At 36.1% G+C, this 27,417-nt stretch overlaps 2 protein-coding genes across 7 annotated transcripts; both read left to right on the top strand.

Moving 5' to 3' along the window:
* Positions 1-3,548: 3,548 nt before the first annotated feature.
* On the top strand, positions 3,549-10,877 carry LOC113730620 (phosphoribosylaminoimidazole carboxylase, chloroplastic-like). 5 transcript variants are annotated; one of them, XR_011838881.1, is made up of 17 exons: positions 3,549-3,953; positions 4,368-4,583; positions 4,714-4,825; positions 5,747-5,809; positions 5,926-6,064; positions 6,604-6,659; positions 6,763-6,836; positions 6,953-7,100; positions 7,225-7,398; positions 8,445-8,532; positions 8,626-8,742; positions 9,237-9,334; positions 9,513-9,630; positions 9,704-9,798; positions 9,901-10,092; positions 10,226-10,332; positions 10,491-10,544. XR_011838881.1 is itself a non-coding variant. In XM_072074043.1 (16 exons), exons 1-16 carry the CDS (start codon positions 3,703-3,705, stop codon positions 10,588-10,590), a joined length of 1,956 nt encoding a protein of 651 aa, XP_071930144.1. In that variant the 5' UTR covers positions 3,550-3,702; the 3' UTR covers positions 10,591-10,877. The 5 variants fall into 5 exon arrangements, 2 of the variants coding, with proteins under 2 accessions (XP_071930144.1, XP_071930145.1); XR_011838880.1 differs by having other exon boundaries at positions 9,877-10,092; XR_011838879.1 differs by having other exon boundaries at positions 9,704-10,092.
* Positions 10,878-21,526: 10,649 nt separating this feature from the next.
* On the top strand, positions 21,527-25,818 carry LOC113730618 (GRF1-interacting factor 1-like). Of its 2 annotated transcripts, none has more exons than XM_027255420.2 (4): positions 21,527-21,742; positions 23,764-23,840; positions 24,780-24,864; positions 25,171-25,818. In XM_027255420.2, exons 1-4 carry the CDS (start codon positions 21,662-21,664, stop codon positions 25,606-25,608), a joined length of 681 nt encoding a protein of 226 aa, XP_027111221.1. In that variant the 5' UTR covers positions 21,527-21,661; the 3' UTR covers positions 25,609-25,818. The 2 variants fall into 2 exon arrangements, with proteins under 2 accessions (XP_027111221.1, XP_071930142.1); XM_072074041.1 differs by having other exon boundaries at positions 21,528-21,742; positions 25,168-25,784.
* The last annotated feature ends 1,599 nt before the right edge of the window (positions 25,819-27,417 follow it).

Raw genomic sequence — 27,417 nt, 5'->3', positions numbered from 1 at the left:
CCCAGTCACCACCTGGGCCACCAGAGATCGAGTCCCAAGGTTAACGTGCTCAAGGGGACGGGGCCTCTCCTCTCGGGTTGGGGAATTAGTCGGGTTCGGTTTATCCGGTGATCCGAATACTCATCAGTCTGGAAAAAAAAAAACACCACCTGTGCCACGCTAGTTTCTCGAGAATTGGGCCGAGCCAGACTTAAAATAGGCCTGTTGGATCCGAGGCAGATGTGGGGCTTTAGTGTAGATGTGGGATATCCAAAGAAAGAGCTTCCATTATGTCTGATGTAATATATTCCTAATTGAGTCGGATCTTCCGTGGATGTCTTCCTAATTTGTTGGATTTTTTTCAGTTTACCCCCTTACACTATATTCTAACTATCAGTTTAGTCCCTAACATTAACTTTTAGTCACTTAAGTCCTTTGACTAACGGTCAAATGAGAAGACATTTTATAATTCACGTAAAAAGACATGTTTAGATCCAACTTAATTATAAATGGACAAATATACCCATAAATTGCCCTGCTAATATGTGAGAATTGCTTCAATCTGGAAAAACTCACATGTTCTTATAATTTGGAAAATTATGAAAAGAAAAGAATCACTAGGCAAAATTTTTTTATTAACATATCACTTGAGAAAAAATAGACCTTATAATGGAATAACCATAAAATTTTCCTTCTAAGATTGTCTTTGCTCGATGACGTGCAAACAGGTTATGAAATTCCACACTTCGATATCATCATATTTGCAATGCCTTGACAAGGTATTGCGCAAAATAAAAAATTTTGTAAACAATTTAAGAAAATAGAGGAGAGAAAAGCTTTATAATCCTTGTTTTATACTTAAAGCACAAGGAGAGGGTATTTTTGTCATAAAATTTTTCACCAAACTTTAGTTAGTTAGCAGGGCAATTTATGGGTATATTTGTCCATTTATAATTAAGTTGGATCTAAACATATCTTTTTATGAGAATTATAAAATGGGATTTTTATCAGTTTACCCCCTTAAACTATACCCAAATTATCAGTTTAATCCCTAACGTTAACTTTTAGTCACTTAAGTCCTTGGACTAACGGCCAAACAAATAGTCCAAGGACTTAAGTGACTAAAAATTAATGTTAGGAACTAAACTGATAGTTGGGGTATAGTTTAAGGGGTAAACTGATAAAAACCCTAATTTTTTATCATCACCCTTTTCCAAATTCCTTCATTCAATATTTGTAATCGTAGAAAGTCTTAATCTAGCTTGTTCCCGTTTTTAATGATAATCAATTTCCAATCAAAAAAACTATAATTTGTCCTGATACATGCTCAATAGAGTCCCAATTAAAGGAAATTTGTCTTATTCAATTGATTTAAAAGACTTAAGCAAAGGTTTGACCATTTGGGTTCTATTAAGACCTTGATTGATAACCCAATTCACTTCTTAAATTTAATAGATTCAGATCTTAATAGGTTCAGATGTGATTGATAACTAAAAATTAAACATTTAAATTAATAAGCAGTACTGAATTTTCTAGGCAAAATTTACTCTAACAAAAATATGTGATAAGTTATTCATTTATCACTTAATATGATATATACTAAAATATATCAAATTTAGTAATTAATAATTCAATAACCAAATGAATTCAAATTTTAAATTTCAATTTTATCAAATGCGCCTTAAGACAGCATTTAAATTGTAAACCCGACTAGAGATAATTTTACACGCTTATATTAATTAGAATTAACTTTTTATGCATTGACACAATAGTGATTTTTTTTATACTAACAACTTTCGATATATACAAATGTATATATCTAGAGTTAAAAACGAGTCGAATCGAGTCGAAATTTGGGCTAATCGAGCCAAGTCTCGACTAAATTTTACCAATCTTGAGCTCGACGAGCCGACAATTTAAAGCTCGAGCTCGAAAAAAATAAAAAATAATTATTTTATTTTTTAAAAAATAAATAAAATAATATTTTTTCTTAATAAATAATAAAATATTAAGGATATATATGTAATTTTACTATTAAAATAAGAAAATAAAAATATATATGCTTAAAATAAAAAATATATATACTTAAAATAAAAAATATTATATATATATATATATACTCGAGCTCGCGAGTCGAGTTTAATATTTTGAGCTCGATTTCGACTCGAGTTTGACTTGAGCCGCTCGATTCGTTTGTAGTCCTATATATATCACATGTGAAAGAAAAAGAAAAAAGAGTGAAGGTGTTGGTTTGTAAAGAAAAAAAACAAAACAAAACAAAACAAAACATTTAAATTAACAAGAATAAGAGAAGTAGGAAGAGATGGAAAGTGATAAGAATGGCAAGCCTGGTGGCATTGGATTCTAACCGGAGAAGAAGAAAGAATAGCTGATTGTCTTTAATTTACAAATTTTCTTATATTTCAATTTGACCCCTCTTATTTTAGATAATTATAAATAGGAATAATATCATAAACCTCTCTTAAAGTTTTTCTTAATATCACTTGGCACCATTGAGGTTAAAAATATCACTTATCTCCCCTAATAATTGCAAAAATATATATATTAACCCTCGTGATACATAATTCATATATCAAATAAATGGAGCTAAAAAAAAGTCACTTTCTTCTTTTTTTTCTTTCTCCAATATTTTTCTCTTACTCAATTTTTTCGATGACTATGTGATTTTTTATTTGTAAATTATAGTACATTGAATTTTACGTGTCTTTTACTTTTTATGACTGTGATAGAATGGGGTATAATTTTATTGTTTATTTTGAGTTAGCTTTTATGATGATCAATACAATTTAAAGGTTTGGATATGGGTTGAGAAGAAATTGAAAAAATATATATAATTCATAAGAAATTTATTTTGAATATATAGAGTTAAATTGGTGATAGTATATTTCTTTGTAAGTATCTTTTTATTATATATATATATATATTTAGACTATAGTATTGTGACGTCTTGGTAGTACTACTACAGATTGTTTTTTTTTTAAGTGATAGTTTTCTTCAAATAAACAAGTGGTTTTGGAGTATTTTCATTTAGCAAGTAAAAAGGTAGTTTAGGGTTCTTGAAAAATTTGTTACACGAATAACAAATGAAGGGAGGTAAGCGATATTTTTAAAACCTTAGGGCATTAGGTGATATTAAGAGAAACCTCAGGGGGTGTTTCTGATGTTATCCCTTATAAATATACATATAAAACTCTTTTTTGATTACCATTTGCAGCCTTTAGTTTTTGCACTTTTGCAGACGTTTCTCGATATTGTTCAAGTTGCTGCTTATAAAATTTTAGATCCGTTAATATGCATTTTATTGTTATCTTTTATTTACAAAATCTCATTTATTGTGTTTGTAGATTGATTGTTTCACCCCATGTGTAAGATGTGTCACTGAAATTTTTTTTAAAAAAAGCTTTATTAGTATATTTAAATATGTATTTTTTAATATATATACACATATATATAATTAAAATATATACAGCGTCATTATTACGTCATTCGGTTGACCATTGACTCTCGATTCGATCAAACTCTATATAAGCGGGTACCGCCCAATTACCGTCCCAATTCTTTATTATACCTGGCGACAACATTTCTCCGGTTAAACTTAAGCAAAGGTTTGGCCGTTTGAGTTCTACAAAGACAGTGCTGCTCTCCAATTTACGACTGTTAGAGTTCATTGAGTCGAAGTTCGCACAGAGAAATTGCAAGAGAATGCTAAGCCTGTGTCCCAACTTCTCTCCGACAGCAGCGGCAGCAATTGTAGTCAGCTCCTGCAAACTCGATTCTGCTGCTTCAGCAGCCGCTCTTATTCCTCAGAGAACTAGAAATTCGTTATTTGGCTGCTCTCATATGCATCCCACGAATTCTTCCTCTTGTTCTTCTTGGATGCTGAGGCAGCGTCATACTCCTATAGTCATGGCTTCTGGAACTTCTCTTGATTCTCAAGATACTTCTTCCGCCAGGTAGCTACCCTTTCTTCTATCTCACTCTTGTGGGTATTTTTTTCATATACATGTTTTGCTGACGTTATTAGGAATACGTGGGCTTTGAATGCATTGTTTGGATTTAGGATTTGAGTTGTTATTCATGTTCTGAACATGCCGATGTATGATTGATGGTGGGATATTCAACTTCTTGAATGGCTTTCCGCAATAGTATGTGAACGGATATGTGTATATATAGTGTATAGGTGAATAAAGGCGGGAACTTTTGTTCTAGAATTTTAGGTCAAAATTTTTCAAGTTATGCTATTATGGAACATTCTTGAAACGCGTACATTGCTGTAGTTCATAGTTTTACATGTTTACATGTTGAAGAATTTCCAATTCTGATAGTTCATAGAGGCTGTGGTTGATTTGGATGGTATTTTTGTGTAGGGGTGATAAAAGACCAGTTCATGGATTGTCTGAAGTGGTTGTTGGCGTTTTGGGGGGAGGGCAGCTGGGCCGTATGCTTTGTCAAGCAGCATCTCAATTGGCAATCAAGGTAATTGTTTTGGACCCGATGGAGAATTGTCCGGCAAGTTCACTCTCTCATTACCACATGGTTGGAAATTATGATGATAGTGCCACAGTTCAAGAATTTGCAAAAAGGTAGGCTTTTTAAGGACACTGACGAGGTTTCTGAAACATATGTTTAGGTTTAGTTATATTAGTCCACATGAAGTTACTGAAGTCATATTAACATACATTTGTTACTGAAGTTAGTCTTTTACGTAGTTAGGTGTGGAGTGTTGACAGTAGAAATTGAGCATGTTGATGCTGCCACTCTAGAGAAGCTTGAACAACAAGGTGTGGATTGCCAGCCTAAGGCGTCCACTATAAGAATTATTCAGGTTTGGCCCATAATCTTGATAGAAGCATACATTCTTCATAAGCCATATTGTGTTGTTTACGTAATGCTAGGAAGTAATGTGGGATACCTTCTAGTTAACAGTCACACCATTCATGACATATCCATGGTATTAAGAGATTGCTCTTTATTTGCCATATCGACATCTTGCAATTTGACATGCTTGCAGCTGACCATTTAGAACAGAAATATGCCATTTGCTTTTGGGAAATCAAAACTTGTGTACGAGTGTCACCATTATGACACATAAATAGTTGCTAACAAATTGCTTCATCAACATCTGTAGTCGTCTGATACTACAGCAACAAGCAATATTGTTGCTGTTACCCTTGAATGATATCGATCTCGTATTTTTTTAATTTAGCTTCTAGCAATTAATTTTTATCGTGATGTGAGACTGTCGTGGTATTTTCCTAATAAATGTTAAATCGCTTTAGATTGTTGCAGTTTGTTTTCATTCTATAGATCATTCATACCAACAACAGCTGTAGAAAAACCAAAAAGGGGCATTGTGCATATGTTAATTTGATTTTCAGATAGCTGAAATCTTCATCATCCATGTCTTTTACGCCATACTTAATATACTATGTTTCTTTCTTACTCTTGCTGCTTCGGCTTCATCATTTATGAGACAATTTTATCCACGAAAGTGATTAATCTACCTCTTTGGAATTATAGCTTAGCAATGTGTTCTCTGTTCCATGAAATTAAAATGCAGTTGCTCTGCCAATAGTCTTTACTATTTATGGAATAGTTATCCTTCCACTATATGCATCTTTTTTTCAAGATGAGGCAGATAGAAGTTACACTCCCAATTATTTTATGGTTGACTTTCTCCTCTTGATATTATAGAACAAACTTAATAATTGGATTCTATTAAATCCAACCCTAACCCATTTTGCAGGATAAGTATCTTCAGAAAGTCCATTTTTCTCGTCATTCCATTCCACTTCCAAAATTTATGCAGGTATGACAAAATAAACTTATAAAATACTCCTAGAACTCTCTTTCTTTCTTTGTTCTTTTTATTCCGTGTCACTTAGCTATTGCTAAATGCTTGGACAATAAATTATGGTGAAACAGATAGATGACCTCAATAGTGCCAAGCAAGCAGGTGTCCTTTTTAATTATCCTCTCATGATAAAGAGCAAAAGACTGGCTTATGATGGCCGTGGCAATGCTGTTGCCAACAGCGAGGAGGAACTGTCTTCTGCAGTAGATGGTAACTAAAGCATTCTTTTTGTTTAGTTCAACTTAATGGTCTTGTAGTTTTATAGCTATCAGTTTTCTAATTAACCCATGGCATCTAATTTTTTTTTCAATCTCTTCCTGCACGTTACTGTCTACAGATTATCTTTTATTACAATAGTACTATCATCTTAACATAAAATGCCCTATTTTGGCCATTTTTCAAGCCCTGTATACGTGGACTTTCATAAATATAACTACAGAAAATTAGACACCATTTTTTATGATCAAAGCTCCTCTAAATTAACAGTGCTTGGAATACCTTGGCGTCTTTAGACATTGAATGCAGTTTTTAGTTTTGTGCTTTGCTTGCAGGTGTCGGTATATTTTAAGTTGTGTGGATAATGTACTAGTGAAACTGAAACTGACATGGAAATATGCGAGGCATATATAGATCATGATGGAATTCATGTTGGACATTAATTTGATGTAGATCCAATATTTGCTGTTTTGGTTCTCGATTATTAAAAATTCATTAACTCATCTAAGTCTGAGGTACATTCTTCTTTCCAGCTCTTGGAGGGTATGATCGTGGTCTGTATGTAGAGAAATGGGCACCATTTGTAAAGGTGAGCATTTTTTTTTGTATAAATACTAAAATGCTTAATGGAGAAAGCAAAATGATTCAAATCTTTCTTATTAGTATTTTCTAATCTAGTTCATATAATTCAGGAACTATCTGTCATTGTGGTGAGAGGAAGAGATAATTCTGTCGTGTGTTACCCTGTTGTTGAAACTATTCATAGGTGAGCTACCTGATTCAATACTTGACACAATTTTCTCTTTGTTCCTATTTGGGTATGACTAAGTCTTGTTATCCTAGTAATCTCTCGTGCTTACTAAGATTACATTTCTGTTATAGGGAAAACATTTGCCATATTGTCAAATCACCTGCTGATGTGTCATGGAAGATTATGAAGCTTGCAACTGATGTTGCATTTAGGGCTGTTAGCTCATTAGAAGGTGCTGGTGTATTTGCAGTTGAGTTATTTTTGACAGCAGATGGTCAGGTTGTACACTGATTTCTTGCGTGGGCTTGAACCTTCTTTAAATAGCTTTCCCAGATGCATAAACATAACTGCTTTCAGACTGATGTTTATGTACTCTTATAGACTCATGTGTTTGAATTATCAGATCTTATTGAATGAAGTGGCTCCTAGACCTCATAACAGTGGACATCACACAATTGAGTCTTGCTATACTTCACAATATGAGCAGCATTTGCGGGCTGTAGTTGGTCTTCCCCTTGGTGATCCGTCAATGAAAGCACCTGCGGCTATCATGTACAATATACTAGGTGAAGATGAGGTGATTAACATGTTCTTTCTCAGTTCTTGCCATTTCGGCTTTTTCTGCGCAAATTATTTGCTAGCATTAGAAGTATTTGTGGCTAATGGTGCATGAATGCCTACCAGCTATAGTAAATGCTTAATGCTCTGCCCCTGCCTCTCCAATTCTTGTTTTAAGTCCAATTGCAGTACTGATATGTTAGAGATAGATGAGGGCAGAATTGATTTCTCCCTGAGAGTCATCATGGATTTACTGCTTTTCTTTTGGAGGTTGGACAATGATGTTACTTGGGCTTGACTGTAAGCAGTTGGAGTATCTATTTTCCTGTTTGCTTTTTAGTTATTATGGGTCAGGTGAAAGTGAGATTTTTTCAGTCTGCCAGATGAGCTAAATTATGTGCATATTTGTTATTATCTTCATATTACAGCCTTAAAAAAGCAGTTGCTCTGTGTGAAAATACTCTGTTCCCTTAATTGCTTGTCTAAAAGCAGATCGGTTGTTTGGTTAATTCTTTCATGCTGCCCTAATGTTACACTCCTTTAATGAAGAACACAATGTATAGAAGTTGGTAATGGCATATAGAATTGTGAAATTTTATGAACAACAATTTTTTTAGGACTAAGATGTAGTGTAAAATTTGTGTAATACCAGTGCTTAGTTTGGGGGAGACTGGAGCTATGTGAAGTTAGTGCTTATAAGTAATGGTTTCTATAACATCTATAGGGAATCTTGCTGGATAAGGACAATGGTTACAGTGAATGCTCAACCAATCAGATTGGGGAAAGATTTAGATTTATTTAAGGGTGTTACCTAGTCAGCTTAAGATCCGTATTCAATTCTTCTCTCGTGTTCCCAGACTTTACATAGTGATCTCCACTAACATGTTACTTAAATTTGAAAAGATATGATTTTCTGACCGATTATCTGTCCTGTCAATGGGAGCTTTTTGTGCATTTGATGGACCTGTCTACAATGTACCATATCATTGACAGGCTTTTGTTATTGATTATCTGTTAGTAACGATATAAACATGTTTTGATTAAACCTGTTACTTCTGCATACAGGGGGAACCAGGTTTCCTTTTGGCTCATCAACTTATTGGGAGGGCATTGGGGATACCAGGGGCCTCAGTTCATTGGTATGACAAACCAGGTGGGTTTGCTTGAATCACCTCCTTGTTCACCTTATTTGTTTTTATTGATGTAATTTTACATCCTTGGTTTGAAATTTGAATTATCTTTGCAGAAATGCGAAAGCAACGAAAGATGGGTCATATCACTATTGTGGGCCCTTCTGTTGGTGTTGTGAAAGCACGTTTAAGGTCAATGTTGAGAGAAGAAACTGTGGATGGTGAGACTGCAGGTTAGTTGTCGCTGGTGACTGTTGCTATTGAAGGGCTTGAGAGTTGTGTGTGAATTGTAACACGAAGTTGTGACCCAAATTGAAGCAATTTGGATATTTACTAGTGAGAGATTATGTATAGATTGGAACCTGTTAACTGATTATTTTACTGATTTTTGCTTTATTCATGATTTATCTTGGGTATCCTGTGACCAAACCCGTCTTTTATAGAAACCAAACTCCTCAAAATCCATTTCCATTGCAACTAAAATTTTCGTTTCTCCTGTTGTCTTCTCTCACCCTGCTTTATGTTTTCCTGGTTCTTCTCTCTCTCTCTCTCTCTCTGCCATTATTTTGGCTTGGTAACATATTTTATTTATACGACACTTTCTTTCCAAAGGCTGGGTAGACAGTAAACTTGTGAGTTTGCAGTTTTGAGCACCATTTCAGTCACAAATCCTGTTTTGTATTTGTCTGAACCAGTAGATAATGTGCTGATATCTTTCTGCTTGTAGTACTGCCACGCGTAGGTATCATAATGGGCTCTGATTCAGATCTTCCTGTCATGAAGGATGCTGCAAAGATCTTAAGAGAGTTTGATGTGCCTACCGAGGTTAGTTTTCCAGTTTTCAGTCAGTCATGTGGCTGTATGTTTTTTGTGTATGCTAATGACTTGATCAGGCTTTGTACATTCTGACAAGTTGATAAAACTTAAAGATATAGTATAATCGCTGAAACATGTAAAGACGAGTGTAACCTGAAGTAGCATTGGAATATTTTCACATTTGTAGGTGAGGATAGTTTCGGCTCATCGTACCCCTGAATATATGGTTTCTTATGCATCATCTGCTTGGAAACGAGGTATTCAGGTCATTATAGCTGGTGCTGGAGGTGCAGCCCATTTGCCAGGTGGATATCACAGTATTTCGTATAATCCACTAATAATTTGCCAAAAACTCACTGGGGTCTTGTACTTCTGTAGGAATGGTTGCTGCATTGACACCATTACCAGTTATTGGCGTCCCTGTACGTGCTTCTACACTAGATGGGCTGGACTCTCTCTTGTCAATTGTTCAGGTAATTCTCAGACTGATGTTAGGCAGTAGTAGGGATGTTTTTCTAGATGTCATTGAGACTTGTTTTTGGTGTTGAAAGCGGGACTATTTCCGTTTTCCTAAGCGGACAGGTCAGTGTTGCGAGTAAAGTGTTGGATACACAACACCATTTCTTTTGAAGCTGAAGTTGATGATGAAAAGTGACTTCTTCATTGTTCATAAGGGCCTTCTTTCTTTCCAATTTGTGGTTCCCTATATGGATGGGTTATCCAAGGTGGAACCTAGTGGGTTGTTACTCTTAAAGGGACACTATACGGTATCTATTTCTCGTTAGTAATATAGTTTATATGATATATTTTTTCTTTGATCTCATTTTGGTCAGTCTGATACTATTTTCTTGATTGTTGATCAGCACAAACTGAAATCATACTTTTTCGTGTGCTTGCTAGATGCCAAGGGGTGTACCAGTTGCAACTGTTGCAATAAATAATGCCACAAATGCTGGTCTATTGGCAGTGAGGATATTGGGGGTTCGTGATTTGAATCTACAAACGAGGTTGGGCATTTCTGCACTTTTCATCCCTTCACATACACAGAACACAGGAATCTTGAGGAAAATTTAAAAGATTTAGTGGTAGATAATAACTTCTTTGTTAATTGTGTGCAAGTGGTTAAATTTATGAAACAAGTTCATCTTGGTGCTTCATTTTGTAGAATGGCCCAATACCTAGAAGACAGAAGAGACGAGGTGTTGGCGAAGGGAGAAAAGCTCGAGGAAGGGGGCTGGGAGGATTACTTGAATTCTCAGAGATAAACAGCTAACAATACCGTGTCTTACAAGAATCCATGCGCTTGCAGTAAACATAAACCAGACTCAACCTGACATTTGTTATTGCGTGTTTGGAATTGCAATGGAGGAACCAAATTTTCTGCACGGGAGATAGCAGTTAGTGTACTCAATTTGTTTCATGATAGTATTTTTGGGGGTTTTTAGTGTCTTTGGGGGCTTGCGGAACATAGTATATGATGGCATTTAGTCTGAGGCTGGATTTTTTTTTATTATTATTTTTTTAATATTGAATCACCAATCTTCAGTTGCAATTGCTTAGGATTTAGATACAATTTGGCCTACGGTAAACTACTCGACTTCAATGGGCTAAAGTACAATTGCTTAGGATTAAGTGATAAAGTCATCCCAGGTAGCAATAACAGGACTTTGTAGTAGTGAAATCTCCGCAACTCTTTGATGGGAAGGGAGTTAATGGCGATGTGTAAGAATAACCTACTCCCAGTTCTCGCACTTGGAGGAATTAAGGGGGAGGAAAGGTTCGGGCAAAGTTTATATTATTTGAGCCCCAAAATGCGAAATCTCGTACTTATATGCCCTCTAATTAAAAGCAAATGAAAAGTTTCGAAAGCTAATTTTGCTAAAATCATATAAGATATTGTGTTAAAGCGGCCAGACTGCTGCAATTAGCTGAAGATGCACTTTGTCATGAGCGTATGTATATGATTTGCTGAACTAAACTAATCACTAGCTTAAAAATAGAGGCACTGATACAATGCATTAAAAGCTGGAATTATACGATAAAAGAAAACTCTGTCATGCTTTTAAGGTATCATTCGCTCGCAATTGCGATAGTAATTTTAAACTTGGAGTTTTGAAATTGTTACAATTTAACGATAAAAAATAAACAATTATCTCGTCGTCATCTAACGATAAAAATTTGAGAGTACAATACCTAAAAGGTACATTTGAATCTCCTCCCCATAAATAAAGCCTCCCTCCAACCGGAGAAAAGAAAATTGAAAGAAATTTAACCTTGCACCGACGCCAATTCTAACCATGGTATTAGCTATCATGCCTAGTGACTCGAAAAAACTAGCCAATAACTTTTTCTAATTATAGTTGTGTGTGTCACAGTAGTTGGCGCTACTACTGTTTCTTGTTTACATTAGTTTCGATTCGTTTTACCAATTCATGTCAACATAAGCTGGCTTAGATGGTAAAAATAAGTCATTTTCTCACAAAAGATTGTATGTATGTTAGAATCTCTCTGAAATTGTTAACATTTCGTACACAAACATCCCTTGCAGCTAATGACTGCCAGTCAATTGCAGCCCTTGCAGCTTATAATGTGATGTCGTCGTTCAAAGAGGAGAAAGGAACAGGTCTGATTTTGTTACCAGACCGCCATTCCTCTTTCCCTGGAATGCTTTTCCTCCTCTCGTCGTTCAAAGAGGAGAAAAGGAAGAAAGTCTGATTTTGTTGCTAGACCACCGTTGCTCTTTCCTTGGAAATTCTTTCCTCCTCTCCCATAGCCATAGTTTCTGTTCTTAATTTCTAATGCTTGTACAATTGTATGTATAGCCTGTGATTCGGGCTAGACTTGTTCAATATCAAAATTACTACGCCGGGACCGAGTCCATTATTAAGACAGGTCAAGGGTTTTTTTTTTTCTTTTAATTTGATTGATTTATTCGTTCTTTTTGCGGCAAGAGATTTTGTCCAACATTGAATATTAGATTCATGCCATAGCTCATCTAATATATTAATGAGGTTACCTACGGTTTAGGATTCTCATATTGCCAGTCGCTTCAGACATGCGAGGTCGACTTAACTATTGTGGATCAAAACAAATATTGACTAGAAATTGGACCAGCTTCCAATTTTCCGCACACTTTTTTTTTTTTTTTCTCACGTAGAGAAAACACCAAAGAGACTAGGAATATATATATATATATATATATATATATATATATATTTCAATAACTGATTCTTGATGCTCTAACGTAATTCCCTTGATTGAGATCGACTCACAAAATGTCAACATTTACTTATTCAAGTGGTAGAAAATGGTGTCTGCAGATGAATGGAAAAAAAATATTATATAACTAATTTTTGCAAAAAAAGAAAAATAAAAATAAAATTTTTTTTTTTGCTCACATCATATCATAAATTAGATCACAAAATAAGCTGCGATATTAGTCTGAATTTTTTTTTTTAAGTTTTTGTAAAAAAAAAAAAGTGTACCGTAATAATTTAATGTATGTAAAATAAAAAGAGATGATTTAAAAATACATTTACATAAAATGTTAAGTTAGAAAATAGCAATCCAATGCGGCAAACCCCGTGCATGTTTTAGCTCAAAGAACTGGGGCCTCTATAGATTTTTATCTTATTGTATTATTGCTTTCGAAAAGAGTGACAGCAGGCAAATAGTTATTTAATTTTCCTTAAACTCGCTGTTACAAGAATGAGACAATTTTATTTTTTTATTTTTTTATTTTTTTTTTTTTGGGAAGCAAGAATGAGACTGATTCTAATGTTTGATAGAATAATGCACGACCTGACCGGGTTGATTTTCAAGTTCAAGCATTTATCTATCGATCGCGTGTTTTCCAGTTTGGACCATTACTTGTCAATCTTCAAAGCGCGGTTCGTCAGTCAACTCCCTGCACTTTACACCAAAGGCTTCTAACTTTGCCTGAATGAATTCTCAATATCCATGTGTGGGTATATATATATATGTCCCTCGTACTCCTGTGATCGTCATTAATTCCAAGCCCCAAAACACATCCCAATCACTTGCTCTTTTCAGAAAATCCTAACTAAACATTTCCTCTGACGACACGAGGAGAGTAGAAGATCATCATCAAGAGTAATATCACAGCAGGAAAAAGACAGATAGATCTCCTGGTTTTGCTCGTCAGAATTAAAAGATGGCAGCTTCCCAACGTACTTTCTTCTCGCAGAAAACATGCATTTTGATGGGTGTAACGTTGTTCATTACACTAATCAGTTTTCAAGGAGTTGGAGCAATGAGGCCGCTACAGGGAGATTTGTGGTTCAAGAAAAACCTCATTATTCAATCTCTTCCCAAGGGCGGTCCTGTGGGCAATCCCAGTTCGAATCCTTGCACATTCATTCCCGGAACCAGCCACGGACGTTGTACTTTGGCTCAAAATGAAGTGAACTCTGGTGCCCATGCGGCCGGGAATGCACCCCAGGCCATTCCAGAGGTCGTGGTTCAATCCGGAACAGCTTCCAAACAGCACGGTCCTGATCCTGATCATTCAAAGAAAGATCAATCAAGTTCTTGATCAGCTTTCCCAATCATAAAGATATTTGACAATAACTTTTTAAAAATATCAGAGTAAATTTTGTAAAGACTCTCGAATGTAGATGCTGACGGACATGGTTTCCAGTTTGGGCTCCAGACACTTTTTCTTTTTTTTTTTTTAAAAAAAAAAAAAAAAAAAAACTTGATTCATTTGTACTCGAGGAACAACCATCGATGATCCACAGGTGTGGTTGGGTTGGGTAACCTCAAGAGATAACCGTTACTTTCGCATTTTGTATTGATGTTTGATGCTGTATTATTACTCTTTTATAAACAAACTAAACAATTCGTTCGTTTAATTATTTTATCCCATGAAGATGCATGATTTTCCCGCATGTATCCATGTGTAGGTAGTTTATTTGCTTTCTTCCTTCTTCCACCACAACTCCGCGACGTAATCTTCCCAGACATATTTGGAATAATCTTGGATCACTTTGCCTGGATATATATCTGGGACAAACTGCAAATAGGCACCAGTCACAAATTCAATTACTACTACTATTTGCAAACTGTTGACACATTATATTATTATGTCTTTTATATATATGTATGTATATATGCAAATGGGAAGGAAGCCGCATTCAAGAATTTTAGCACACATTTTATTGCAGACTGCAGAGAATGCAGCCATGCCATAGACGACAAAAAAAATGTTTAAGAAACACACAGGAACACCTGATCTGGCGGTCAATTGCTTGCGTTGTTGCCTTCACTACTATTATACTCGAGGGTTCCCGTCTGATAGAGGCTCACCAAGTTTAATTGTGTGTCGTGTTTTGACTGTACAACTTTCAAGCCAATGATCTAATAGTTCCCAAAAGAGACTTGGTCCATCATCCATCCATCTTCTTATTTGCTTTTCAAGTTTGATCAAGTAAATTCACAAAATCATCTTGGACATCTTTATGTTTCTTTGCCAAAGCACTAGACTGGGAAGTTTGGAAATCAAAGGTGAGACGGCCTGAAGTTCATCAATAATGCATTCATATGACCGACCGATAGGACCGGGTACGAGCGAGCAAAATTTGAACCGCGATTTTACTCCAATCCTCACTGCATATGCTTTTGGTCCATGATGAACAGTACTCACCAAAATGAGGAGGAATGGGAGGGTCAAAATGAATTAATTACTGTCCTAGGCCCCAAGGGAAGTGTCCCTTTGTCAAGTCACATGGCAAGTGCAGGCAAAATAAGAAAAGAGAGGAAAAAAAAAAAATTTACAAGTACATATAATTGCAATTTACCAGGCAAAGCTGGGGGCAAAATGCCGCGCCTGTCTTGCACGAAAATAGAAAGTTGTGCTACATGTGAATTTTGTCATAATGCACCCCTTTACCTAATATCCCACCAAAAACTCCCTTCCCTTGCCTTTGCTCGGTTGTCAAATTCCTCAATTCTTTTGGCACCCACTTCAATGAAGTCAGGCCACAATTTTTGGACCCATTCTTCCTTCCCCATCACAATACTACTGTTCACATGATACCATCCTCGAAAGCAAGCAAGAAAAGGCTAGCTTGCTTGCCTGCCCTTTTTGGTTCTTCGGCCTCTCCATGCCAACATTCTGATTAATTTCAAGGTGGGATCTTGCAAAATTTTAAGTCCCCGGGGGGGGGGGGGGGGGCGAGGAATATGCGTAGATTTGAATTTTTCTAGTAAGCCTGCGGGAAAAGTAGCTAATCGTAAATGAGTTTTTGATGTGATGAGTGTGATGACGATTAGAACTAGGAACTTATCTGAGGAATGATAAGTTGGGTTTGGTGCAAGTTTAGTTCCTAAGAAAGAAACGTATTGAATAAATATATAGGAAGTTAATGATAGATAGTAACGGTTATTGAAATTTCTGTGAGTAACTAATTATTATTTTTTTTTCAAAATTTTGCAAGACGCAAAAATGCAAGGAAATTTTTCAATATTCTGAACAGGCAAACATGCATGAAAGAAAAAATAACTAATAATTTTTTCTTCACTTTTCTCGCACTATTCCCTGCGAATGAACATTGAGGTTTTCATGCAGACGTATCTTTTGACTAACAGGAATTGCCTTAATCGTCAAGCTAAGACACTTGGCAAAAGAATGCTAAGAGCAATTAACCACGAAGACACGTTTCATCAGTAAACGCTCACATGGTGGTTTACTAGTACATAGCCCCGTATAAATTTCTGTGAGTAATTAATTGCTTTTTTTTTTTTTTTGTCAAAATCCTGCAAGTTTTACAGGACACAAAATGCAAGGAAAATTTTCGACATTCCGGCTAATTAACCAAACATACGTGGAAAAAAAATTAATAATAACTATTTTGACTGCGTACGTGGAAAAAAAAATATAATATTTCTTCACTTTCTCGCACTCTTCCCTACAAACAAACAGTACTCTATCCCAAGGTTTTCCTGCAGACGTATCTTTTGACTGCGTATGGGAGCCGGATTTGCCTTAAACGCCAAGCTAAGGCACTTGGCAAAAGTATGCTAAGAGCAATTAAGCACGAAGACATGTTTAATTGTTGGTCAAAAAAAAAAAAATTGCACCTTTAATCCTTTTTTTCGGATACGATAGAATCAATTTTAAACATATTCCTACTCCTCTATACTAGGGGAAGGGGTATCTAAAGAGATCCAAGGAAAATTCGAGATGAACTAAACTACCACCACTCTATACGGATGCCTACGCACACGCTGATAAACTTTTTCTAAAAAAGTCTGGATTTTTTAGATTGCAAGTCAAAAAATTTAATCCCTTGACCTACACCAAAATAGAGTTTTGAAACTCTCTTGGTTTAATTTGGTTTACTAGTACATAGCTCACTGTAAATTACTCTAAAGTCTGTCTTCATGCGGACATGCCAATCACATTCAATTAGAGAGTAAAAGAAGAGAAAAACAAATGAGAATCTCTCTGTGTCTTCTCTAACGGATCTATTTCTCGTTCTTTGAGGTATCTTAGTTCAAGTTTACTGAGCCTAATTTGATATCAAGTGGGTAATTTGTCCGGTCAGATACAATTAATCAAGTTATTCAATTCCAGTCTATACATGCAAACTACTGTTGAGTACGTCGTAGCTGTGCTAGAAGATAGGGTTACGTATTTCTCCTCTTGATTTTTTTTACTAAAAAAGAGTTTGAATTAGTTTTGGTTCAATTACCGGCACTCCTTAAGACATACTTGTGACTAATTGCTAATGGAGATTCTTACAAATCAGATTATTTGTGAGAATTCTTACAAATTCTTCACCGATAGCACTTTCATAAAAAAAAAAACATGCAATCATTTAAATGGCCTTATTAACAAATCAATTATACACGTTGACAAAAAAAAAAATCAATTATACACGATTAACAGACTCACTAAAAAAGAGAAAATGAAATAACAAAAAAAATAAAAGAAATTGAAATAATAAAAGAAAAATAGTACAAGCAAAAGTGTAGTGATAAAAAAAGGGTCGGAACATGGTAGAATAGAGACACCATAATTACTAGTGCCAATTAAGAGTGCATTTTCTGCTCTGAGATTATATATGTAAAGATTAATATACAAATGTATGGATTTGAAAAGTAAATAAATGTGTTCGGATAATAGATTATTCGAGATAATTTTTTGAAAAAAAAAATTACGGTAGCATATTTTTGATGTGACGTATGTGAAATAAAATGATAATTAAAAAAACATGTTAATTATGCAAACAAATAAAAATCAACAAACAAACTAGAATAAGTAAAATTTTGGGAGTTTTGCTTAAAAATCTGTTAAAAGCAATAAGTTCGATAAACAATCAATTTATATTAAGAATTGAGTTATCCATATCCACTGATAACAAGTAAAGGCCTCATCCCTTGCGGCACTCGTCACATTTGTACAACGTTTTGATGATTTGATTCGAATATTAGTTAAGAGTTATTGACCCAACCAGATTCCCTCCAATAGTTTGTAGAATCCAAACAAAGGGTTCTGTTGTACTGTTGAAAAAGGTTGAAGAAATACCACCCAACCTCCCAGCAACGGCATGTTCTTGAGTTTGACCAACCCCATTGACCAAGTCATCAGTTCCAGAATTTCCCTCTACAAGCCCTAAAAGCTTAGGGATGAGTCGAGCTGTCGAAAGCGGGTTTTAAGTAGTTTGCTTTTTCGGTGACAATGGCTCGTTGTCTGAAGGTGTAGCAGTTTCAGGGTATCGTTTCAGAGTCGTACCTTCAGCTAGCTGCTCATGCAGGACTACTGGGACTAGGACTAGTACTACTAGCCTAGGCCCGGCGCAGGGATTTATAGGCAAATACCCAATGCCCATTGCTCCTCCCATGGCTATTTGCTAGCTTGAATTTCCCATGCATGTGAACCTTTTTTTTTTTTTTTTTTTATAAATAAATTTTCATTATCAGCGAATTAGGGGTGGCAACGGGGCTCCCCATTCCCCGCCCCGTTGCCGATTAATTCCCCTCGCCCCGCTTGTCCCGTCCCACCCCGTTTCCCGGCAGGACACTAGGGAAATTAAAAAAATTTATTATATAATTTTATTATAATTAAATTTGACCAAATAATTAAGTACTAAAATATCAATATATCACTAAAATTATTATTTATTGTAACTTCATAATTGAAACTCATAAAAATAATTAAACAAAAGTTATTTGAATACAATCTAATATGATAAAACAAATATAACTAAAATAATCAAGTTTTTACTTTTGATACAAATACAATCACTAAATTATTATTATATTTTTTTAGAAAAAAAAAGTGTTACTGTATTAAGTGTAGTTAGGAATTTAATATAAATGTATTAATAAATTTAGTATTAATAATTTTTATTAATAGACATATATAATAAGTAGTATAATTGATAATGAGTGTGTTTGGATAGAGTATTATTTGAAATATTATTTGGAATAATTACTCTAACATTTTGTATGATATGATGTATATGAGATAAAAAATAAGTAAGAATATAAAAAAATGGGTTGAGAAATGTGTTTATGATACAAGTAAAATATTATTTAAGATAAATTTATAATATATAATTATGCACATATATATATCTTTTTTTTTCCAAACGAGTGGTGAGGCGGGGGAGTATACTCTCGCCCCCGCCCTAATAGATCTTGCGAGTACCCGCTCTTGTTGCCATCCCTGGGTTATGACTGTGGTCTATTTTTTTTTTTTTCAATATAGGGTGTATTCCAATTTTACCGGACTAATCACCCTTCACCTGAAGTACCCCACCCTCCAAGAGCACCCAGGCGTTAAGAGAGGTTCGAACTTTGGACTTGGGACTTGAATGGCTACTCCAATACGAGGTGATCTAACCCCGAGGGGCGACTGGGTCTGTTTGAATAGGAAGGTTATTTAGGAAAAAAAATTAAAAATGACACTTTATATAATATGATGTATATGAGATAAAAAATAATTATAAAATGCATTGCATGATGTAACTAAAACATTTACCATCCAAACCTAGATTTATGTGTTTGGGTAGCAGATTATTTGAAAATTTTATTTGGAATAAAATTATAGTAGTTTTTAAAGAAGCACTGGAAGGCGTACAGCACTACTAGATTTCTTATTGACCCGGGCACGGCTGCACAAGAGCTCGGCAAAGTCAGATCATATCCATCGGATTGTGAATTATTTGTCAAATTATATCTGCTTACATCATCATTACAATTTTCAACGTACCTTTTTATCTTCTCAATTACCTTTTTATCTCACATACATCACATCATAAAAAGTGCTACAGTAAAAATATCTCAAATAATTCACAATCCAAACAAACCCCATATTTAATACTCCGGTTTGCACCTAAAGAGCTTGACCGCTGCTAGCGCTCTCTCCCTCAGGCTCGGATTATAGATCACGCATGACTTGAGAAATCGTGAGAAAACCCTATCCAGTTACGGTCGGATTCTCAAAATAGGAATCCAAATTGGATTTGCGTTCAGCTGATTGAACTTATTTACAGCGCACTGATGACCGGTCAAGCAATAATAGCCCGATGCTGCGTCCATCCTAAATTGTACTAATCGGGTCTGAATTTGAAAGTGACTGTTCCCGACCGAATCCGAGTATCCGACCCTTCACAGGCCTCGTAAAAGTCTCAGCAGCAACTCGTACAAAGCCCTCTTTAACACTGCTTTGAATTCCGCGACCCGTTGAACACCTAAACCCCAGGCACAGCTCAGGAGCGTGGGGTTCCAACCAGGCAATGAAACAGCCAAAATAATCGGCGCGTGGAGGTAACGGGGGAACCTGACGGGTTTATGGAGGCCTCGAATATCTCAAAACAAATCCCTGACGTCATCACCTAAGTAAGTGACCAATCAGTGTTGGACCGAGCGTGGCCCAAAGGCCAACAGGCATTGTCTTGCATGGTTATATGTGTACAATTGTAGATTCACCTTTTTTTTTTTTTTTTTTTATCATCATCTCATCACGTGACCTACTTTTTCTAGACTTGATTGTGTGTGTGTTTTTATAGAAAACACCGCACCAAACCCCTCCAAAAGTGAGTCACCTTTTCATTCCATTCCCTTTTTTTTTTACTTTTCTCCATTTTCCCCTCTTATTAATGGTGTAATTTTTTTTTAAATTAAAATGCTTTCAAATTTGTGGCAGTAGCTCATCTTAGCTACAAAGGATTCACAAACATTTACTAAATGTTTGGCAAATCTTAATTGGGATCTTGTGTATGATTTTATTTTGAGGCGAATTAGCAGCTATCAATAATTGCAGCATTTGGATTGTAATTTTTAAAAATTTTTATAAAAAAAAAAATGTACTATAATCAATGTTTCACGTGAAAAATCACAATAAAAAATGATATTTTTGATAGCTCCCACACAATATTAGAAAAAGCCAAAATAAGTACTAAAAAAGTACAGTTTACAAATCATTTATTTTTGAATATTAAGTGTCCACGGAACAAGAGCGGATTGAATTTAGGTATTGCAGAATTGGGCACTATCATAGGGATTGCTCCTTTTTCTTAATCAAAATATTTACTTAGCATTTCCTAATATATGATATACATATATATTTGCATAAAAGATTATTTAGAAAAAATGATTTAGAATAATATTATAACATTTTTGTGATTAAAAATTATGTTTATGATATAAACTGAATAATATTTAAAAAGTTTTTCTGTAATTATATATTTTTCTTAAAAAACTTTCAAAAGCTCGAATCCAAGTACAAAAGCTGAAAGCCAAATGATTTAAGATGCACCGCTTAAACCGGGTCCAGATATGATCACAAATTGACTTGATATACAGGTTTGAATTTGCATACTATAATGTGTCTGACAAATGTAAAAAAAAAAAAAGAAAAAGAAATTTTTTTTCAGGATTTCCTCTTTCACGAAGTGGCACGGTGAGTGAGTGAGTGAGAAGAGTAGACTGCAATTATCACCGCTGGGCATTCGGCAGTACAGATAGAATTTGCCCTTTTGTTACTGTTTGGTGTCCATTTTAGTGTGTAAACTCTTAAGTCTGAAGAGTGTTTGCACTGTGCAACTCAAGTGAAGTTGTGAACAGATAAACCGCAAAGAGGAGGGGTGGGGGGCCATATTTCTTCTGCATTGCTGCCCTCTTCTCAGTTTTCCTATACAGTGAAAAAGATACTTCTTGCTTGCTTCATATGTGCATAAATAAACAGAAACACGTATAGAGAGAGAGAGAGAGAGATACAAACAACTCACAAGTGTGTGTTGTGTGTGGTGTGTGGTGCGTATTGTGTGTTGTGTGTGTGGTTGGGTGGTAGTATATAAGAAAGAAATGCAGCAGCACCTGATGCAGATGCAGCCCATGATGGCAGCCTACTATCCAAGCAACGTTACTACTGATCATATTCAGCAGGTCCTCCATTTCTCTTCTCTTCTTCTCCTTTCTGCCTATCTGCCCTTTACTCTCTGTCTTTTTGCTTCTCTGCCGGCTGCTGCAGCTGCAGCTGTTTCTCGTTCAGTTGGCCTTTCTGCCATTTGACCTACTTTGCGCTCAGTTCGTGTTACTCTTCTCCTGGTTTATGCTTTTAGTGGATATCTACTTTCTGGAAATAACTGTTTCACTTGTTTGATAGGTTCTGCTATATATAGTATCTGCCTTTGCTCTTTAATAGGATTTTTGGGTCGTGTCTGATTCTTAATTCTTGGATACCAAACCATTCATGCTCCATTTCTTGTTTATTTGAGTTGACAGCGTGGTCCTTAGGCTGTTGGTATCATTCCTTCTCTAATCAGTCCTTAGAGGAGGTACTTTATGGGGGTTGTTGTGCTCATCACCTGTTTTGTGTGCTTAGATACTATTTTCTTTAAAGACACCATACAGAAGTCTATAAGAATGTCTTTTCTTTCTATTGCCTACATATTTCTTATTTTCCATTATTCAGCTAAAGATAGAGCTTTCAACTTGGCTTCCTCCTGTTCTTTAGCCTGTTGTCTTCTGTCTCTCTATATTATATAGTGTTATTATAGTGAAGAGTCTTGAGATATTCTTCGGGCCGGCATGATGTTAGGTTACTATCGACATAAAACCCCCTTCATCACCTGGTCTTTCTTTGGCTTGTACGGTTCTACAAAAAGCTATCTTTGTTATCTTTGTAGTTGTTAAAAAGAGTAGTTTGTGACTTGAAGAGATTGTGTTTTCGTCCTCCCGCTGTTGTAAGTCTGGATTTTGCCACTGCTTTTCATACGGATGGATAATGCGGCTTTAGTTATCTTGTTACACCCCCCAACCCAACCCCCCCCCCCCCCCCCCCCCCCCCCCCCCAAAAAACCCAAAAACCCAAAAAAAAAAACCAAAAGTTCTCCCTCAGAAAAATGGTCCATAAAAGGATTAGCAATTCATCTGCTCAGGATGTATCATTTTTCACCATCTTGTGTTGTTTGTTTTTCGATTTGTGCATGTATTTCTTATTTTACTCAAAAGAAATATCTTGCGTAAGGTGGTGAACCAAGAGCCTTCTTTAATTTTGCATTGTTGGACAACGTGCTGCAGCTTTCGTTTTGGCAAGCTTATGTTCTTATATGGCACAAATCCCTGCATGTGCATTTGGCAGTTGATGCCATGACTACCTCAAGATAGGATTCAAATCATACCGAGGAATATTTGAATAGTTAAATAGTTCTTAAAGATCAGCTCTGACACTCGAGAAGACAATTGAGACTTGTTTGAAATGGCTACATTAACAAATCTTCCTTGTTAAATGTGACTACTATTCATATACTTGGCATATATGATAATGTTTACGCCATGACTTGCTTATGGCGACAATCGATCTGGCTAAAGGCTAATCAACTAAACTTTAAGGACATGATTCTCATTTCTTATGTGTGAAATACCTCCTCAATTCCTTTTGCATCTTGAGGAAACTTTACTTTCTTATTTTCTGAGAGTATGTTACTTCCATGTGGAACATGAGATCTGAGAACTTTGGCTTAAATCAATGAAATCATGTAGCTGTCGGAGCTTGACTGAGAAACTTTTTACCCTACTGAGTACTTAAGTTGTGCATGTCACATACTTTCTACTAAGCTACAATCAACTGAGAATTTGGCTGCGACTTGTAGTCGTCTGCTTTGTGGTACTTGTTTTTCCATTCACTTCACCTATGTTAAACTTCGCTAAAATGATCGTAGTAGGTAAGTTACAGTCTTATAGTAAGTGTTTCATACGCCACTGAATGGGAAAGGGTTTCAGCATATAAAAAATGGATGTAGCCAGATGCAACGGTTCTGTGTGGTTGTACTTGTATGGTTGAAGTATTGAGCAAAACGATTCTTGACCTTTGCTGCGTTCCTAGTTTTCTAGTATAGAAATTGTATCAACTATTTTGTTCCCTCTCTTACTTGAATTTCTTGTCATTTTTGTGTAATTTGCAGTTTTTGGATGAGAACAAATCCTTAATCCTGAAGATTGTTGAGAGTCAAAACTCAGGAAAACTGAGCGAGTGCGCAGAGTGAGTAAAAAGTTTTGGCTTGTTATCATCTGACTAGTTTAAGAATTCACCAGCATCAAGAATAACTTACTTTTATTCTACCATGTCCTGAAAATATTTGCAGTATAACTGTACATCTGTATTCAATCGTTATATGTTACGTCTTTCATCTAATTTGAGGTTGATGACAGCTGAAGATGAGATAATGTAACATTGGTGGGCTTTCCTAGCTTTTGTAAACGAATAAAAAGGGAGACAAAAAGAAAAAGAAATAGGATAGAAAATAAGAAGATGATGGTTGTTTGGTAGTTATACCCATTGATATCTTTCTTTAGCTTATACTTGTCTGCCTAGGAGACAAAAAGATCTTTGGCTTACACTTGTCTGTATGGTATGGGGGAAAAATAAAAAGATCTCCCCAGCTCACACTTTTCTTTCTTTGGCTCATTCTTAAATAAAGCGATTTAGCTGAATTATTGCAGTCTCTTATGGAAAACATTCTATAATCTTGACTTTTAAATTTGAACCGTAACTTATTGCTTGATTTGGCATCAACTTCCTTACAAGCTTAACCTGTGTTTTTTTTTTTCGTTCGAGAAAAGTAGTGTGCTGTTGTAAAATTCTCCTTCATGCTGTGTCGCTTGTAATTTTGCTTGGTTTTGGGAGAAAAAACTTGCGGGTTTGTAGGGGAAAATTGGTTTTTTGTTTCAAGCATTAGAAATCATGCTACACAGAATAATTAAATTTTCCTTCATTGGTGCTTTACATTCAAATTTGTTGTTGTTACTAGTTATTTAGAGCAAATGACTTACTTTTAGCTTGCATCCTCAAGCGCATGCCATTGATACGGCACCACATGGAATAAAACTTGAGGCTTGATCACTTCCAACCTTCTCCCTCATCAGGAAAGATTTTTATGCGGCAGATAACATCAGATAACTAATTCTTTTAGTGGTACAGGAACCAAGCAAAGCTACAGAGAAATCTAATGTACCTTGCTGCTATTGCTGATTCACAACCTCAACCTCCAGCCATGCATTCTCAGGTACTAACCTCGCAAATCGAAATCTTTGGCAGCAAGTAACCCTGCGAACTAAGAACATGCACCTAGTCGTGATCACTTGCGTGATATGAATGTCACTTATGTGCAGTGCTAATTGCCTTGAAAATTTTTGTATGTGTTGGCCCTGGATTTAATGATGCTCGTGACATTTCATTTGTTTATACAACAAGTCTTTGTTTTTTTGGGAGCTATGATGTCACGGAGTCTAGTTCTTGAATTTGTATTGCTAATTCAGTTCCAGAGTTGTTTTCATTGATATATGGTTCCCTTTTTCTTTGTTTCCAGCAGTTCCCTCCCGTTGGCATTGTGCAGCCTGGCGCACACTACCTACAGCACCAACAGGCTCAACAGATGACGCCACAAGCACTAATGGCAGCACGTTCCTCCATGCTGTATGGCCAACAGCCATTTTCTGCACTGCAACAGCAGCAAGCTTTGCACAGCCAGCTTGGGATGAGTCCTGGAGGAAGCAGCGGAATTCACATCCTGCAAGGCGAGGCGCATGGTGCCGGAAGCAGTGGCGTTCTTGGAGGTGGAGGCTTTCCTGACTTTGGTCGTGGCACAGCCGGGGAGGCCTTGCAAGTGGCTGCAAGGGGAATGGGTAGTGGAAGTAAGCATGATTTGGGAGGTGCTATGTCTGCTGAGGGGAGAGGTGGCAGCTCAGGAGGCCACAATGGTGATGCGGGCGAGACTCTTTACTTGAAATCAGCTGATGATGGGAATTAAGCTAAAAGATGGGTAGACCTACTTGGGCGTAACACCTGGACCTAGGAACTTTTAGACAGGTGTTCAATGGTGAAAAGAACTAGTCAGGTGACCTAGTTGTAATTTGGTACGAAACATGAGGTTGTAACTGTTAAGCCTTTGATTATCACCAATTTAAGAAATGAGGCTTTGCATCTTGTGCTAGTGTAATATGTAAATTGTTTAGTGTCATTTGTCGTGTAGTACTTTATTTTGCCTGCCAAATCTTTTAGCAGAAGCTTTGTTTAATAGCGGCCAGTAATCTGGAGTATAGATATCATTACTCTCTTGAATTCTGCTTATGGTATGGTCTCTTGCTTCAAGTACGTGTCTGGAGTGACCTTTACAGGAATTTTACTGCCCAATCTGTGGGTTGTGTGAAGCTGTGAAATTTTATCACTGGTTCTGATCCTATTAGTGATTCAATTAACTGCTATGTAGCAGATTCTTGATTCAGATATATGGATGGCTAAGTGGATCAACGGGTGCATTGTGATTTAGAAGTGTTAGGATCCTACCCACAGTAAATTTGCTGAGTACAGCCGAAGCACGCCCAACAAAACTGTTGTGCTGAACTCTCGGGGAACCTGCTGCAATTCACGTTGGGGATGAAGTTGTGTGATGCAATGGATTTCGATGGAACGCCTTGTTCTCGAATCTCAGTGCAATGTACCGCACGGCTTAATCCTTGAATTCAGTTCTTATTCACTAGGGCGTCAACATACAGCCTTTTTCTTTAGAAACATCGAGGAAAGTGGATAGACATGCAGAAAATTTATTAGCAGAATTCAATCATGAATATTTTGGGAGATGAAACTGGCCGCAATTGTCCGTAGTTGCGTAATTTGTTTTCGTGTCTGGGAGGATAGAGCACTCAGCAGCAGATGGGAACAAGTGGGGTTTCATCCACCACAATTTTATTGGGCATGTGTTTGACTAGCATCCTCTGAACAAGGAGGAAAGAGGCGAGCTTCAATATAAGCCATACATTGTCTGTTCCACAGTCTACCATATACAGTTGGTCCTGACGCATTGGATGTTTACTTGGGAAATTTCGAACTACCAGCAGTTTGTATCTATGTTCAAAGGTCACGCAGCCGGTTGACAAACCGAAATGTAATCAGCCGAACATGAAGGTCGTTACTTCCAGGGGAGTTCATTTGCCTATTTGCGAGGGAAAGCGATATGTATGAATTGGCTGCCTTGTTTTTCAAAGGCAGGACAGGTGTTTTATATACAATGCTGCGTTAAAATCCGCAACGGATTCTCTGTACCACATCCTGTCCCACACCTTCTAAACTTGTCAAGTGTCCTTTTATAAACCAAATCTTAAAACAACCCAACTCGAACCATGTTTAATTATTTAATCGATTAATCGGGTTGAGAAACTTAATCACTATAACCAAAATCCATTAAAATAAAAACCCAAAAAACAAAATTAAAGATTAAACAAGGCACAAAAAAAAAATTAAAGAAACTTAATTTTGTTTTTTGGGTTTTTATTTTAATGGATTTTGGTTATAGTGATTAAGTTTCTCAGCCCGATTAATCGGTTAAATAATTAAACATGATTCGAGTTGGATTGTTTTAATATTTGGTTTATAAAAGGACACTTGGCAAGTTTGGAAGGGATGGGACAGGGTGTGGTACAGAGAATCCGTTGCGGTTAAAATACTCTTAGCAAAAAAAAAAAAAACACTATTCACTCCAGTCAAAATGGGTGGTGGATCACTTGGTAAAACTATGAGCTTTGATTTAGATGTGCTTGTGATTAAAAAGGAGCTTAGACGA

This window comes from Coffea arabica, chromosome 2c (assembly GCF_036785885.1).
Source record: "Coffea arabica cultivar ET-39 chromosome 2c, Coffea Arabica ET-39 HiFi, whole genome shotgun sequence".
Taxonomy (NCBI): domain Eukaryota; kingdom Viridiplantae; phylum Streptophyta; class Magnoliopsida; order Gentianales; family Rubiaceae; genus Coffea; species Coffea arabica.
This window is presented reverse-complemented; position numbering and strand designations above follow the sequence as displayed.

Coding starts and splice junctions, on each gene's coding strand:
- LOC113730620 (XM_072074043.1), top strand. CDS start 3,703: ATGCTAAGCCTGTGTCCCAACTTCTCTCCGACAGCAGCGGCAGCAATT. Junction 4,826..5,746: donor CCACTATAAGAATTATTCAG/GTTTGGCCCATA, acceptor CCCATTTTGCAG/GATAAGTATCTTCAGAAAGT. Junction 7,399..8,444: donor ATATACTAGGTGAAGATGAG/GTGATTAACATG, acceptor TTCTGCATACAG/GGGGAACCAGGTTTCCTTTT.
- LOC113730618 (XM_072074041.1), top strand. CDS start 21,662: ATGCAGCAGCACCTGATGCAGATGCAGCCCATGATGGCAGCCTACTAT. Junction 23,841..24,779: donor AAACTGAGCGAGTGCGCAGA/GTGAGTAAAAAG, acceptor TTAGTGGTACAG/GAACCAAGCAAAGCTACAGA. Junction 24,865..25,167: donor CTCCAGCCATGCATTCTCAG/GTACTAACCTCG, acceptor CTTTGTTTCCAG/CAGTTCCCTCCCGTTGGCAT.